This window comes from Elephantulus edwardii, unplaced genomic scaffold, assembly GCF_000299155.1.
Source record: "Elephantulus edwardii isolate Elephantulus edwardi_28Jun2011 unplaced genomic scaffold, EleEdw1.0 scaffold00164, whole genome shotgun sequence".
Lineage (NCBI taxonomy): Eukaryota > Metazoa > Chordata > Mammalia > Macroscelidea > Macroscelididae > Elephantulus > Elephantulus edwardii.
The window spans coordinates 7,588,368-7,605,283 of NW_006399914.1; the positions used below are offsets into that span (position 1 = coordinate 7,588,368).

The following is a 16,916-nucleotide window of genomic DNA, read 5'->3' on the forward strand; positions in this document are numbered from 1 at the left end:
TTAAGTTATAAACACACAGCAAATTCAATGTCACTTAGACAGTAACCATATTTTCCAAATAAGTAGGATTTCATTAGGAGATAAACTGTCTTATCCTGAATATATAAATAGCCACTGATGCTTTATGCCAACCAGTATGTACAAAAGCCAGTTTGCAGATTATCGCCACCTACAAAAGTGACAAGCTTTGGGATACAGTTTTGCTGTCATGCTGCAATAAGATTTAAAATGTGAGGAAGCCAGCAGCCACTAATCAAAGCAGTGCGTTTGCAGTAGGTGGAGCCACCAAGTTGTGATTTTAAGATGCATGTTATGGAAATTCAAAAGACATCCTTTTGAACCTTCAGTTCTCGGTTTCTTTATGGTCCATATATTTGTAATCCAAGCTGGAGTGAGGCTCCCTGATCATCTAATTGTGATAGAGGGAAGTTGCATAGGGACTGTCATCATCTCTGGGGGTAAAAAAAAAAAGAAAGAGAGTATAAGTGAATGTTTTAAAACCACATTACGAAAATGAGTATGTATTATACAACTTAATATCCAATTGGCATAGAAAGACAGGAATGTATCAACTTATTGTGTATATTCCTTGAAAGCTATCTAATATGCAAATATTAAAGTATACCTTAGCATCCCAATAGGTAATACAGAATTTAGAGGAATTAAGTATTGCAGTTTTTAGGCTAACAAGTGATTTGCTTAACTTCTTATTTTTGTTTGCATACTTAAACACATCGCTTCAAATTCTTCTGTTCTTGATTCATGGTGATTGATATCACACATGCAAACCAAACAGTTCCACAGAACACTGAAGGCTGAGATCTTTCCGAAGTGCATCACCAGGCCTGTCTCTACGGCCTCTCTGAGGGGCTTTAACTGCCAAATTTTAGGCTGGATGTTGAATACGTGACATTTGTATCACTCAAACCACAAACCCACTGCCTTCAAGTTGATTTTTACTCATAGTGACTCTATAGGATGGAGAACCAACTACCCCAAGGGTTCCTGAGGCTGGAAACTTTAGAGACGCAGATTGCCTCATTCTTCTGTGGAATTCGAACTGCCAACCCTTGATAAGCAGTGAAATGCTTTAACCCCTAAAGCACCACGGTTCAGGGAAATGTCATTAAATTATAGATTATTGTTGTTGCTTGCTGTCAAGTCAGAATAGCTGGCCCTCCAAAAGATTTCAAGAGGTGGTAAATCGCATGGGAGGAGAAATCCTACACTTTTCCCCAAAAGATTAGAAGTATGTAAAATAAAGAGCACACACATAAAATGAGTAATAGATAAAAAACTAGGATTGAACAATGGAGAAGGATACAAATATATGAATTAGAAGCAGTCTTAGAGTAGTTGATCCTGAGCATTCATTTTGGCTTCAAATTTCTTGGTAGTCTGGGCAAACACACCAAGTTAGAGTATTTCATTAATAAAAGTTTGCTTTTTTGCTTTAAAAGCATAACTTTTCAGATAATAATGCCAGGTATTAGCCAAGAAGAGACATCTAGTTGATGCTTTCCAAGGAAACAGTGCCATAAGGACTACTTAGAAAGTACTGTACTGATTCATACAAAATTTGCTAAAAGTACTGTCCGTTCTTTATGTTATGTTTTTATGTATATCCTATATAAGATCTAATGTGAGCTTGCTTTGGGCTTTTGAGGGTTCCCCCTCTTTTTTTCTTTAAAAAAATGTAGTACTAAGGCAAACCTTTCTCCTTTAGAATTGATTTTATGCTTTCAAGAGTGGCACAACTTGGTAGGCATAAGATGGTAGTTCTATGCAGACATCACATGTTAAAAATGCCTTTCTAAAATTAAAAAATCATTTTCAGTGAAAAGAAGATGACTTGGCCTAGCAAAGGCACTTTGAGAAATAATTTATTCAGCCTCTGATATCTTCACGAGGGTATTTTTACCTGCTTTCTTCTTTCAGTTTCTTGGCTGCCTGCGTTGATAACTTAATCTGCAAGTCTAGTCTCTGCAGGAAGTCTCTGGCTGACACTTCTTCAGGCTGCTCAGGCTGCACGTCAGCCTCCTGAGGACCAGGAGGAGAGAGGTCGTCCTCAGCCACCACCGGCTCTTCAGGGGAACAACTGCTGTCAACAGTTTCATTTTCTGGAGAATCAACTGAATTAAGTCCATTAAACAACAAAGGCTTCTCTGATATAATTGGGATGTTCAAAGTCTTCTTCAAGAATATGCAATCATTGGTAAACAGTTTATTTGCTCTTTTTATCAGCTCCATCTAAAATTTAAAAAAAAGGAAACATCAAGTTACATATAACTAAATCCAACAGTAGGGTTTATTTCAATACAGAACTAAATATATTCAAGAACAAAATGTGCTGAATGTCTTCTCCAGGTTTGAGAGTTTTATATTCAGGTTTTGTCACCTCCCCAGGTGCCTCCTGTTATTTCAAGAAATATTAGGAAATTCTGCTCCCCAAGTTAAATGAAAGCCTAATTTTTATCCCCATTATATTGTTTTCCATAAAATGCAGCTTTAATTTACATAAAAGGCAGCTTTTATTTGTTGTTAGTTTCCATCAAGTTAAATAGTCAGCCTTAAATCCCTGAATTTTAAACATGGAGATTTTTTAACACTTATAATGCCATTCCTATTCAAATAGATCTATTATCTGTTTTTTTTTAAAAAACAACTTACTATCATTGCTATTTCACATACAAAGTCCTTCCTGGCTATCTAAAATTTACATGGTGAATATAATGGATATGGGATGTGGTACATAATTTGGAAGCATGAGACTGGGGCTACAGTCATGAAGAAAGGCCTTAGAGAGAGATGGTAGAATTAGACTTTTAATCTTTTGACTACAGATGGACCTAGAAGAATGAGTAGATGTGGAACAGGCAAGGAAAGTGGGTAGAGATATCATATAAGAGGAGGGAGCTCTGACAGCACAGTCCGTGGAGAGAAGTGCTCCTAACCTAAAGGCAGCTGGTTTGAATCCACCAGCGACTCTGTGGGACGAAGATGGACAGCCTCTTCTTGTGTGACTTACAGCCTCTGAAAACCAGTCAGAGAGGGTCAGCTATGAGTTGGTTCCAACTCAATGGCAACAAGAGAGGGAGAGAAAGAGGGGAGGGAAAGGAAGAGGAGAGAGGGAGGGAAAGACGAAGAGAGAGAGAGGAGACAGATATGTATGCACAGCCATCCTTTACATAAGTGTATATATACATTATCATTGAATCCTTACAACAACCCTGTGAAGGGTAGATAATATCTGTTTTACTCATAAAGAAGTAGGCTCAATGAGATTAAATAACATGCTTATGATCAGTTTATGTTGATGGAACTGGGACTTGAGCCAGGCATGTGCACTTAGCATAGAATAACAACACCACCACCACACATCGATGCAGCAGTTAAAATCAAACAAGGTGTGGCACTGAGCCAATCTGCTGCCAAGGACCTCTTGAAAATGCTAAGAAAAATTATACTCATTTAGACCCTGAATGTCTGACTCAAGTCACAGATTTTCAACTGCCTTATATACTTGGAAAGGTGGAGGGTCACTGCAGGAGGGGAAGACACTCAGTGAGATGGGTTGACACAGTGACTGCTACAACGGGCTCAAGTGTGTCAGAGATGGTGAGGAAGGCACAGAAAAGGACCGGGTTCAGAGCTGCTGTTCACAGGGCTGCTATGAGTCATACTCAAAGGCACGTAACAACAACATACACTTGTGAAAGCTGAACAATGAATGAATAAGGAAAACTAAAGAACAAACACTGCATTTGAATTACAGTGCTGGTGAAGAATATTGAATATATTATGGACTGCCACGTAAAATGATCAAATCTGTCTCTGAAGAAGTGTAGCCAGAATGCGTCTTAACAGTGAGGACGGAAGGTTAGATAATACCTGTTTTAATTAATTTTATAAAATATAATGAATGGGAGTGATTGTATGAGACAAAATGTGACTGAAGGATAGTGTGAAACACAATGTATACGAACTTTGTTAGCAAACCAATTGTTGTCATTGTTATGTGCTGTCGAGTTGCTTGCGATTCATACTGACCCTATGTACAACAGCCCTAACTCTGCTCTGTCCTGTGCCAATCATACTGTCTCTGACACACCCATCCCGATTACCCCAGTCACTGAATCAATCTACCTCATAGAGCGTCTTCCCCTCCTGCGCTGTCCCTCCACCCTCCCAAGCATTATGTCCTTACTATGCAGCACTAAGCAACAATAATGTAAAATATTATATAACAAGGGAGAGTCTGGAGAGCATTATGCTGAGTGAACTAACTCGGTCTCAGGAGGACAAATAATTCACAAACCCATTAAGGCAAAAATAGAAGGATAATGAGTAAAATGTGTACAACAAATGTCCAAAACGTGAAAGAAAAAGGGGGAAGGCAGCAGAAAAAGAGGAACAAGGGTGGAAATCACTAGTTTGGCAGAGTTTAGTGGACAGACTGGGGTAAGGAATGAAGGAATAGGAAAGATTCAATGAGGATCTGAAAAGATGGAGTAATAATAGGCATGGATCAACAGTAATTAATGTATATGAATGATTGTATAAAACATTAAAGATTCGCTTCACCGAAGACAAAATTCAGATGGCTAACAAGCACATGAAGAAATGCTCAAAATCCCTAGCTCTAAGAGAGATGCAAATTAAAACAGCTATGAGGTATCATCTCACCCCAGTCAAAATAGCAAAATTTAACAGAACAGCAAGCAACAAATGCTGGCGAGGTTGTGGAGAAACTGGAACCCTGACTCACTGTTGGTGGGAGTGTAAAATGGTGCAACCACTGTGGAAAGCAGTATGGCGCTTTCTCAAAAAGTTGCAAATAGAGATACCATTTGACCCAGCAATTCCACTACTGGGAATATACCCAGAAGAGACCATAACTGTCATCCAAGCAGATATATGCACACCCATGTTTATTGCAGCTTTGTTCACAATAGCAAGGAGTTGGAAACAACCTAAGTGCTCATCAACAAATGAATGGCTAGAGAAGCTGTGGTATATTCGCACAATGGAATACTATGCTGCATTAAAAAACAAGGAACTCATGCAATATTATTCAAAATGGTTGACTCTGGAGAACATTATGCTGAGTAAAATACCCCAGTCACAAAAGGACAAATATTGCATGGTGCCACTGTTGTAGAACGGGAATGATCTTGGGGTTGGGGAGAGACTGAGTAAGATGGGCTCAATAATGTATACTGCACTGAAACAGAGGAGGGAGAAAACTGTTTAAAAGAGATATGTGATTAGGTATTTCTGTCATGACAGGAGTCTAGAGCGATGGCTACATGGTGGAGTGGACCTGGGGGAGGGTTTGTAAAACAATGAAAGAATCTTTTCTTTTACTTTTCCAAGAGGGTAGTGTTCTGGGGTGGGGGGGGGTAGCCTTGGGAGGGAACAAATCTACAACAATGAATGAATGGAAAAAAAACCCACAAAAAAACATTAAAGATTGTCTAAAACAATGTATATGAATGAAACACAACATAAACAACATATTGCATCCGAAGCAATTAAAAATGTTAAATTAAAAAGGTGAAGATGATGAGACTTTGTCTCACATACATCGAACACGTTAACAGGAGGGATCAGTCCCTAGAGGAAGTAGTTCATCGGTGAAAAGGAAAGCTCTCAATGAGATGGACTATCTCATGGGTAGATATAGCAAAGGGCTCAGACATAGCAACAACTGGGAAGGTGGTACAGAACCAGGCAACACTTGGTTCTGTTGTCCAAAGAGTCACTATGAGTCAGAACTAACTTGCTCAAAAAACTCAAACTTACTGTGGTCAGGTAGGAAATGATTCATAACTGACTGATCCTCCAGCAGGTTTCCAGAGCTCTAAACAGCATGACAGGATATTGCCCATCTTTCTCCCTCAGAGCAGTCGGTGGGTGTGAACCGCAGGCCTTTGTGTTGGCAGCACAACTCTCTATTCACTAGGCCACCAACTAATCACAATTCTTGGTTTCAAATATCATTCATACATACAGCATTTCACTCTTTTTACTGTGTGGAGTGAGTATCTATAGCTTCACTCTATAAATAAAATCAGCAAATCTCATAGAGATGATGTAACATGGAATTTTTATTCAACTAACAAATGAAGAAGCTAGAATTTCTAACAAGTTTCTTTCTATAACCTTTACCTCTCTCATAGAAGGTGAGACAAAAGAGGAAATGGAATTTATAGATATAATTTAACTTCTGCAAAATATTTTACAACTTAAAAATTATCATCTCCTGTTTGAAAATTAGGAGATTTGAGAATAAAGTATACAGTGGGAAGTGCAGTCGGCATTATTGGTTCCAATTCAGTGGCAGAATATCCACTTCTGTATTGTAATAGTTTCACCTGGCTAATCTGCACTTTAAAAAATTATCTCTATGTGTAGTATGCTAAGTGAAGTAACTCAGTTCCATAAGGACAAATACTGTATAAAATCAATACTGTGGAAACAGCAAGATAGCTAGTAAAATGTGTATGAGGATCTGGGGGTGGGGAGGGTAGGAGCAGTGGGATGGGGATGGACAGGGGGGTAATCATAAAACCAGACAATCTGATGGGTAGAGGGCTGAATAGGTAAAGGAAATGGGAAAGATCCCGTGTAAAAAACAATGTATACGAAAAAACCCACAATGTATACGAACTTTGTATGTAAACCAGTATAAAATACAAAACTTATTTAAAAAAAATTCTCCATATCTCAGTCCTTAGAAAGATACTGAGCAAATCCTTTTAAACTTACTGAAATAAGGGGGAAAGATAAAAAAGGGTTGACACTATACTACTGATTATATAGTAGCCACTAAGAGAGGCCCTTTTCATTTAAAAACAGTTTCTTTCTGTAACCTCAAAACCTTTCAGAGTCTGTGGACATTTCCTACAAACCACAGAAATGGGGAAGTGAGGAGGGGTATTCTAATCATTACAACTTTTCTTTTGCAGACAGTTCAGCACAACCACCAAGCACACAGGCTAGATCATCAAGTCCCAGTTATACCAATCTGTACTGTTTGAAAATGAGCAGGTTCTTGAATCTCTCTATGCCTGTTTCTTCAGGAGTTAAACACATTACCTACATCTCATAGGGTAATTTAAAAGACTAAAGGAGAGTTTTTATGCACAATCACATAGATGCGTGTGCATATAAAAGGGAGAACACAGAGAAGTGCCTGGGAATAGAGGATTGGTACTATGCTCTATTTTCTGATGCTGCTGACAAGGACCTCTCTAAAACGCTAAAGAGCAAGGATGTCAGTTTAAAGACTGAAAAGGTGCTCTCGCTCCAAGTCATGGTATTTTTAGTCACCTCCTATGAACCTGAAAGCTGGACAATGAATAAAGATGACCAGAGAAGAACTGATGCCTTTAAATTGTGGTGCTGGAGAACAGTACTGTATATCCTATGGCCTGAAACAACAGACAGGTGTATCTTGGAGGAAGTGTAACCAGGGTGCTCTTTAGAAGCAAGGATGGTAAAACTTCATTTCACATAATTTGGGTGGCAGAAGGGATCAGTCCTTGGAAAAAGACCCCATATGGGGAAAAATAGAAAAAGAACCCTCTGCAAGGTGGACTGACACAATGACTGTGACAGTGGACTCGAGCATATCAGACAGTGAAGGCGGCACAGAACAGGGCAAGGTTCAGATCGGTTGTTCTTAGTTGCTGTAAGAGTCACAGACAAATGGACAGCACCTAACAAACAACATATTCCAAAGAAAATGTGAAGGCACGCCTCAAGCCCACTGTCATGGAGTCATTCTGACTCAAAACAACCTGAACAGAGAAGAACCACGCATATCATTTCCAAGGCTGTAAATCTTACAGAATCAGACTGCCCATCTTTCTCTGATGTAGTGGTTGGTAGGTTTAAACCACCAACTTTTTGGTAAGCAGCTGAACATTTTAGCCACTATGCCACCTAGATTCCTTTAAGGCACATGGTGATTAATTAATCCAACTATGGCTATACAGCTTCTGGGATGTTTAAATGATTCCTCAACTATTTTCTGTCTGATTGTAGATTACACACAATATCAAGATTAAAATATTTTATTATAAGGACTGAATTATGGGTCCCTTGAAAGCTAAATCAATTCTGAGTCATAAAATTAGATTCCTCCTACTTCAAAGAGCTTGCAAAAACAAGTCAACTCGTTTTTGTAAAGGGCTCCTGTTCTTCCTGCTTTCTTATTATAGGCTGAATATATACAAATAAGGTAGGAAAAGCTGTTCTTCTCCTTTTAAAAAAATACTTCATTAAAGGTAAGTGAAAAATCTTTCATGTTCTGGCAACAAAGAAAAAGAGAGAGAGGTAAGAGAAACACGAATGGAGAGGGATGCATTTTAAAGACAACTGAAAAGTAAAAAGCCCAAGAATCTCTAGTCAAATTTAGGCCTACTATTGAGAGTTAGTGAAGTAACCTGAAATAATCCATATTCTCTCCAGTTCCTAGTACAGCTTGCTTTCTCTATTCAGCATCCACTCTCTTCCTCTTTCTTTGTGAAGGACCTTCACACAGCACCCAGTATCGCCTGGCTCCAGGGGGGAGTTTCTGATTCATTTCTGCCCTTTGGAGCACTGCAGTGGCCTGGCTTTTGTGATAGGCCACAGCCCCATCTGTAAAGCATTCACAGATACAAACATACTGTTGCTAGGCGTTTTTTTTTCTGCTGGGAGGAGAGGTTCTGGAGGGCTGGCAGCTGTCCTGCCCTTTTCTTGGAGGCTGAATAAGAAACCACCTTGGAGAGGAGCATTTGGGCCTCTGGTTCAAAGCCCGAGTTCTATTGGATCTTTCAGTTCCAAGAGCCAATGAACTTCTTTTGTATGTGTGTTTTGCTTGTATGTGCCAATTAAAATTGGGTTTTCTTTAGCTTCTAACTAAAAGAGCCCTTATTGATGTGGTGCCCTTTGAAATGCTTACTTTTATAAGTTTATACAAGCTAATAGTCATTGCTCCCAGGCAGTAAAGGGGACTTAGTAGGGGGCACCAACAGGAACTGAACTGCTGAATCAGGACTGGAAACAATAAGAGTAGTTTCCGAATTTCTACAGGGCAAGAATTGTCATTTCTATAGCCTCTCTGGGTCTCTCAAAGTTCTTGTGTATACTGTGGTAAAATGAGTTCTTTTATGTGGCTTTTTGCCCTTGTTCTTTGGAGAAAAAAAACAGCTTGAGGGGTTTTCTCCTTAAGTCCTGAGGAGTTACATTTGTTCTACTTTTCTTTCTTAATGCAATATACATATTTTTTACAGCATATTCTTTCCATTTAATTTTCCTCCCATTCATTATTGCACATTTTCCTCCCTGCCCACCACTCTCCCAGATCACTTTTCTTAGAAAAGAAAAAAAAAATTTCTTTCATTGTTAGACAATTCCCCCCAAGTCCACAGTCTACTATATATTTCTTTTTCTGTAATCTTGTCATGAAAATAATACCTAATCCTATATTCCTTTTAACTGTTCTCTCTGTCATTTGTTTTAATGCAGTATACATTATTTATCCCTTCTTTTCTTAGGTTCCCCTCAACCCTGATGTCAGTCCTGTTTTACCATAGTGGCAGTATGCAGTATTTAGCCTTTTGTAACTGAGATATTTCGCTCAGCATAATGTCCTGCAGGGTCACCCATTTTCTATAATTACTTCAAGAGTTCTTTGTTTTTCAATGCAGCATAGTATTCCATTGTGTGAATATACCACAGCTTCTCTATCCATTTGTTTGTTGTGTTTTAGTTTTCTACCAGAGTTTTTTACTTTTCTACTCCAGAGGGTTTTTTTTTTCTGTTGTGTAGGCTGATTAACATTTCCTGGGTAAGTTACAAACAGGGATGGTTAGATACTGTCCACTTGGTCCTGTGATTGGTATGTACACTGTAAGAACTGGTCAATAGGCTATGTAACAATAGCCAATTACACAAATAAATTCTCTGTGGCCTTCTTAGAGAGGATCATCCAATTTTTTTGGTCGCTAGTCAATTTTTTGGTCCCTGTGAGGAAAAAACTGACAAGGCAATTTTCAGTCCTATACAAACGGCCTTAAAAATGACTACAAATTTGTGTATTCAAGCAACCAGCCCCCACAGAGGTTTCTGAGGCAGTAACAGAGAAAAACACCAGGAAGAAGCAAAGTGAGAAAAAATGATGTACAAAGCTGCCTCTAACTCTTACATTTATTGTGCTAGAGTTGGATCACTGGTATAATTGCCTCTTAAGTAGTCTGTGAATTTTCAGAAGTCAGGGATTGCATTTTACTCATCTCAGTAACACCAGTAAGCAATTAAGGTGCATGCTGATCCTCAAAAGACATAAGAGACGCAGTATGTACTTTAAGACATGAGGCACTAGCGTCAAGAACATCAGAAAACCCAGACAGTGTCCAGGTGGGAATGAATCGAAGAACAAGGGCAGATTTGAGTCTAAGATACAAACTGATAAATGAGTTTATAAGGTAGCAGTTAGAAACACGGACTCTGAGGCTACACTCTCTGAATTCAAATTCTGGCTTTGTCTTGTTCTAATCATTCTGTTTATCTGTGAAACAAGGATAATACTACCAACTACCTCACAAAATGGTAGTTTAAATTAAATAATTTATGTTAAACATTTACAACAATGTTTGACACACAGAAACACTCAAAAATGTTAGTAATATTTGTAAAACATAAATATGAAACTAAGGAATATACTGAGTCATTGTATAGAAAGGAATTGGCAGACACAGAATAATTTAATGAAATAACATTTGAGCAAGAGCCTATGGTGATGAAGGCAGAAGTTCAAGCTGCCCCCGGAATAGATGGTATACCAATTGACATATTTCAGCTAACAGATGCTGCCCTGGATGTGCTCACCAAGCTCTGCCAAGAAATCTGGAGAACAACCACTTGGCCAGCTGACTGGAAGAGATCTATATTTGTTCCCATTCCAAAGAAGGGTGACCCAACTGAGTGTGGAAACTACAGAACAGTGTCATTGATTTCACATGCAAGCAAGATTCTACTGAAGATTATCCAAAAACGACTGGAACAGTACATCAGCAGAGAACTGCCAGAAGTCCAGGCTGGGTTTAGAAGGGCTCGTGGTACTAGGGATATTGTAGCCGACATTAGATGGATCGTAGCTGAAAGAAGAGAATACCAGAAGAATGTCTATCTGTGTTTCATTGATTATGCAAAGGCATTTTTTTTTCATGCAAAGGCATTTGACTGCGTGGATCATAACAAACTGTGGCTGATTCTGAGAAGAGTGGGAATCCCAAAACATTTAATCGTGCTAATGCGAAACCTATACTTGGACCAAGAGGCAGTCGTCAGAACAGAGCAGGGAAACACTGCATGGTTCAAAATTGGGAAGGATGTGTGCCAAGGATGTGTCCTATCTCCATACCTTTTCGACCTGTATGCAGAGCAGATTATCCGAAAGGCTGGGCTCTATGAGGAGATGCGTGGCGTTAGGATTGGTGGAAGATCTATCAACAATCTGCGTTATGCAGATGACACAACCTTGCACGCTGAAACTGAGGAGGACCTCATGCACTTACTGCAGAGGGTCAAGGACTGAAGCCTTCAGTATGGACTTAGGCTCAATGTCAAGAAGACAAAGATTCTCACCACTGGACCAATTGGTACCATCAGGATGGATGGCAAAGAGATTGAGATTGTTCACAGCTTCAGTTTGTTCGGCTCCACGGTCAACACTCTTGGCACCAGCAGCCAGGAAATAAAAAAACTAATTGCAATGGGAAAGTCTGCTGTTAGGGACCTCTCTAAAGTACTCAAAGAGCAACGGTGTCTCTTTGGAGATGAAGGTGCGCCTGATACAGGCCATGGTCTTTGCAATCACTTGTTATGCATCAGAGAGCTGGACAATGACTAGGGAGAACAGAAGGAGAACTGACACCTTTGAGCTGTGGTGCTGGAGAAGAGTATTGAATGCACCATGGACTGCCAAGAAAACAAACAGATTCATCTTGGAGAGGGTTAAACCAGGCTACTCCTTGGAGGCAAAGTTTCTGGGGCTTCGTCTGACATACTTTGGACACGTTGCAAGGAGAGACAGGTCCTTGGAGAGGGATATCATGCTGGGTAGAGGTGAGGGACAGCGCAGGAGGGGAAGACCCTCTATGAGGTGGATTGATTCAGTGACTGGGGTAATCGGGATGGGTGTGTCAGAGGCAGTGTGATTGGCACAGGATAGAGCAGGGTTTAGGGCTGTTGTACATAGGGTCGCTATGAGTTGCAAACGACTCGACGGCACATAACAACAACAACAACAACAACCATAAAGGCAGATCCTAACATGGATTTAACAAATAAAAAGGAAGGCGGTAGAATCTTCTCTATCCGTAAAAAAGCTTTTCTCTCACTAAATGAGAAAAACCAAAACAGTCACTGCCGCCAAGTTGAAACCAACTCACAGCTGACCCTCCAGTGGGTTTTCAGAGGCTGTATATTGGACAGGATGAGACTGCCCATTTTTCTCCCATGGAGCCACTAAAGGATTTGAACAGGCACAGAGGAACCACTTTTGAGTTAGAAGTGCAACTCCTTACCAACTAGACCACCAGACAAACAAGCCCAGGTGGATAACATAGCACGTTGTTACTGCTCTCTCTAGGTATGAGCTTAAATGGTTTTCAAAGGTGCTACACTTGTCTGCCCATAATTACTCCTTTATAAGCAATGGCTTAAGAACAACTATATAGGCTCCAAACTGTGCTAACCACAGTAAAGTTAAGGGATGAAACCAGTCATGCAGAGAGTTATAAAAAGGGCATCTAGCCAGAAAGAGAGGAAACTCTAGTGGCATAGTGGTAAGGCACTGTACTGCCAACCCAAATACACACTGGCTCAATTCCACCAGCTACTCCACAAAAGAAAGATGGACAATCTCCTGTGTGATTTACTGCCTTTGAAAACCTTCTGGAGGGTCAGCTATGAGTCAATTCTGACTCAAAGGTACTCAACAATAATAAGCCAGAAAAAGCTGCACCTCTAGTGGCCTAACAGAAAGGGGCTGCACTACTAACCCAAAGGTTAGCTCTCAAAGTTAGCTCTTGAAGTTCTACCAGTTGCTCCCCAGGAGAAAGATGGGCTATCTCCTCCCATGTCATTTATAGCCTCAGAAAATCTGCTGCAGGATCAGCTAGAGGTCAGTTCTGACTTGATGGCAATTGAGTGAGTGTGCATGAACAGAGGCTGCTAATGCCCCAAAGCAGGAAAAACATTCTGTGCTGAAGTGTAGGGAGGGATGAGAAAGCTCCAGATCAGCTAGGGCTTTGAATGCCACGGTAGTATTAAGACTTTTCTTTTCAGGGTGATAAGAAATCATTGAGGATGTGAGGAAGTAATATAATCTGGTGACAGTTATAGATCACTCTAACAAATATGTAGAAGACAGACTGCGGTAAAAAGACATTAGTGGAAACAGGAAGTCCCGTTATGGGGTTACAGAAGCACAGACAAGAGATGGTGGGTACTCCAAACCAGTGAAGTGATTTTTTTATTTTGATTCAGAGTTATACTTCTTTCTGAACTAATTTATGTTCTGGGGATTGTGCCTCATCTAAAACTTTTAACATGATCCAACATAAAGAGGAACTAGAAAAGTCTACAGCTCTCTCACCTGCTCTCTGTTCAATATTTCCTAATACCTAATTAATACTGAGAATAGAAAGCGTGACCTTTTCAAAATGCCGCAGAACTATCCTTTGGGTCTGGTGCGTGTGCATATAGGGAGACAGAGAGCAATAAGATGCTTTCATCCCAAGAATCTCTCCTAATCTGGATTGAATAGCATGACTCAATGAGATATAAACTCACTGTGTGGTCACTAAGAAATATTACAGAATCAGAGTCAGGTTTTTTAGGAAAACCTTAAAGAGTGGTGTCAAAGTGTGCCTGGAGAAATTAAGTTGAACACGAACCATCCTTATGTTCCCCTGTGGAGGACTTTCATAAGATTAAATTAACTTTATAGGACATTCAGGAAGGAATGGACATCAACAGCAGTTGCTAGATAAGCATAGGCACTCCCCAAAGGACATCTGGATGAGCATAATCAGCCCACCTGTCTCATCGTGAAGTTATATTCAAAACTTTTCCTTCCTCTCAGTCTTTTACAAAGGCAATTAATTCTACAACCAGTTGTCATAGAGTTGAATGCAACTTATGGCAACTCCATGTAGGCCAGAGAGGAAGAGTGATCCATAGTGTTCAGCAGCTTTTTTTTTTTAAAGTAGACCACCAGGCTTTTCTTCTAAGTGACTCTGGATAGAGTCAAATTTCCAATCTTTTGGTTACCAATCAAGCAGGCTAAGTGTGTACACTATTTACAGATGACGCCTTCCAGAAACAGGAACAGTGGGTGGTTTTGTTTACTGAACATTTTCATATATACATATTGCTTTCATTTAGTTATTATATTTTAGAGAAGAGAAAACAGTGCTAATTATGAAGCCATTCTCTCAAACTAATTTTCTGGTAACAAACATATACCTCCACACATATGTATTAATTGGAAAAAGAATTTTCCCCCTTCCCTTTTCTTTAACTTAGAAGAATACAGAAGATTCCATTTACCACAAAAAGTCCCATAGAAGGCAAATCCATAGATTAGAAAGTAGATTAGAGGTTGCCAGTGGCTGCAGATGGGAACAGAAAGTGACTGTGGTGGACCTGCAAGGATCTTCTTATGGTGATGATTGCACAACTCTGTACGCTTCCCAAAAGTCATTTACTAAATAACTTGTTGGGGCATGTAAATTATACCTCATTAAAACTGTTCTAAGGGAAAGTATACAGGCAGTCCACAGTTAGAACAGGGTAACTAGCACTTCAATGTTATTTAAATTTACCTTCACTTAGAAATAAACCAGCCCTTCCTCCCAACAAGTTTTTCTTTACAATTATCTTCATTTGTAGCACAGGCAGCTTTTAAATCACTGAGAAAGCTTCAAACCTTTTCTTGCGCTAATGCAAAACACTTTCCATCAAGTCCAACTCACACTGACCCTGCAGGACAGAGGAGACCTTTCTCACTGGCTTTCTGAGGGACATTTTAGTATGAACAAACTGCCTCATCTTTCTCTGGCAGAGCCCCTAGTGGGTTTGAACTGCCAGTCTTTGAGTTTAGCAGTACAATACTTAACCCATGGTGCCATCAGGCTGCCTTCTTTTGCACTAAAGTAAGGCTAAATAAAGACCATATGCACTTGTTCCAATTTAACTTCAAATCGTCTTAAAGATACATTTAGGAATGGAGCTCATTTGAAACCTGGGCACTGCTTGCACTTGGAAATCTACTAAAATGTCAAATTACTAAAGGCACTTCTTAAAGCACTCTTCTCTTTGACCAGTAAATTTCCACCAGTAGCAGGGGCTAAAGTTATAAACATTAGTGATTTATACACACTGAAACTTCTAAGGAGCTCTGGTGGCATAGTGACAAGGAACTGGTGTTGCCACCCAAAGGCATTCATGTCCAGTCCACCAGCTACTCTGCAGAAGAAAGATGGGCAAACTCCTTCTGTGTGATTTACTGTCTCTGAAAACCAACTGGAAGGTCAGTTATCCGTCCATTCCAATGACATGGTACATAAGAAGTTTCTTATTCATAATTCTCATTTCCTTAAAATGACAATTATTTTTTGTAAGGTAATTTTTGTTAGGGGAAATGCAAAGAAAGGATTAGCAGCTAATTAGAGGAGGAAGAAAAGATCCTAGAAATAAACTCAGATAGCAAATGACTGCAGGCCCTGGAACCCAGAGGGCAGCAAAAGGCCCATGAAGAAGTCCATGCAAATAAGGTTTCCTTCAATTTCCTTTCCTACTTGTTTCTATAATGGTCTCTGGACATTTTTCCAGGATTTCCAAAGTTTTCGGTCACTGCCTGAACTGGTCAATTGCACCTTCTTCTGGGGGTGGGTAGCATGACACACAAACAATAAATAATCTAGAGCACAGAATTAGGGAAGGTGCCTTAGGGTCTCAGTGGAAATAAAGTCAGCCAGGGAAATTCCAGCCCAGGCAAGTTTACATCTGAGATTTAACTGTAGTTCAACACAGCACAAACAGTTTCACTTTCCAGACCTACTTCCTCCAGTTGTTCTTATGCTGGCAAAGACACCTAAATCGAAACTCACATTTACTTCTATTGTAAAGGAAGGAAACAAAACACCCAAAACAGTGGCAGTAGCAGACTTCTGAGGGTTGAGTGCTGGTCTCAAGTCATATTGTTCAGTTCAAGTCTTAACCAAGATGCACTATGTCATTCAACCTCTATCCAGGCATCTTTCAGGGTCTGCTCAACTCCAGAGCCTGGTGATTTCAAATCTGCCTGGATTTCCTGTGGAGTAAGTCCACATGTGGTACAGGACCAGGGGTGGGTTAGTCCTAAGTAAGGTAAACATGACTTACTTGTGCTTACTAAGTGGTGCAAAACATGGGAGTCAGACTTCACTACAGGTTAAGTAAGCACATGTAAGCCTGCCCTTACCTTGCTTACAGTGCTCTATTCCTATCAAGGAATGTGAATTTGAAGAGGCTTTGATTCTGCAGGCAGGCACTATGCGGCTGGAAAAGAAACAAATGCCAGCCCTATGTAGAAGCAGAATATTGGGTATAGCAAAAACATGAACTGTTCACTACAATTAGTAAGTAAGCAAAGGCTTTCCTTGCTTATGGGGTAACCCACTGAGAACCCATAATAGCTATGCACAGAAGCTACAAAGATGAATTAGATAAGCTCCCTTACTTCTCAAATGGCTTTGAGGCTTGTATCAATAGCTGATGAATCCTACAACCAGGAGAAGATAACATAGATGAATGGGATCTTCTAAGACTCAAATCCCTATGCACATCCAAAAACTTCTCCAGTAGGGTAAAAA

The 16,916-nt window shown here is 39.9% G+C and overlaps 1 protein-coding gene across 1 annotated transcript in view; it reads right to left on the reverse strand.

Moving 5' to 3' along the window:
• Positions 1-409: 409 nt before the first annotated feature.
• The window catches only part of LYSMD2 (LysM, putative peptidoglycan-binding, domain containing 2), a 21,503-nt gene continuing 4,996 nt past the window's right edge, over positions 410-16,916 (reverse strand). The window contains exons 2-3 of the mRNA XM_006895321.1: positions 1,922-2,250; positions 410-452 (exon numbers count right to left, since the gene is read on the reverse strand). Coding sequence (XP_006895383.1) covers positions 410-452; positions 1,922-2,250 — 372 coding nt within the window. The remainder of the gene's footprint in view (positions 453-1,921; positions 2,251-16,916) is intronic.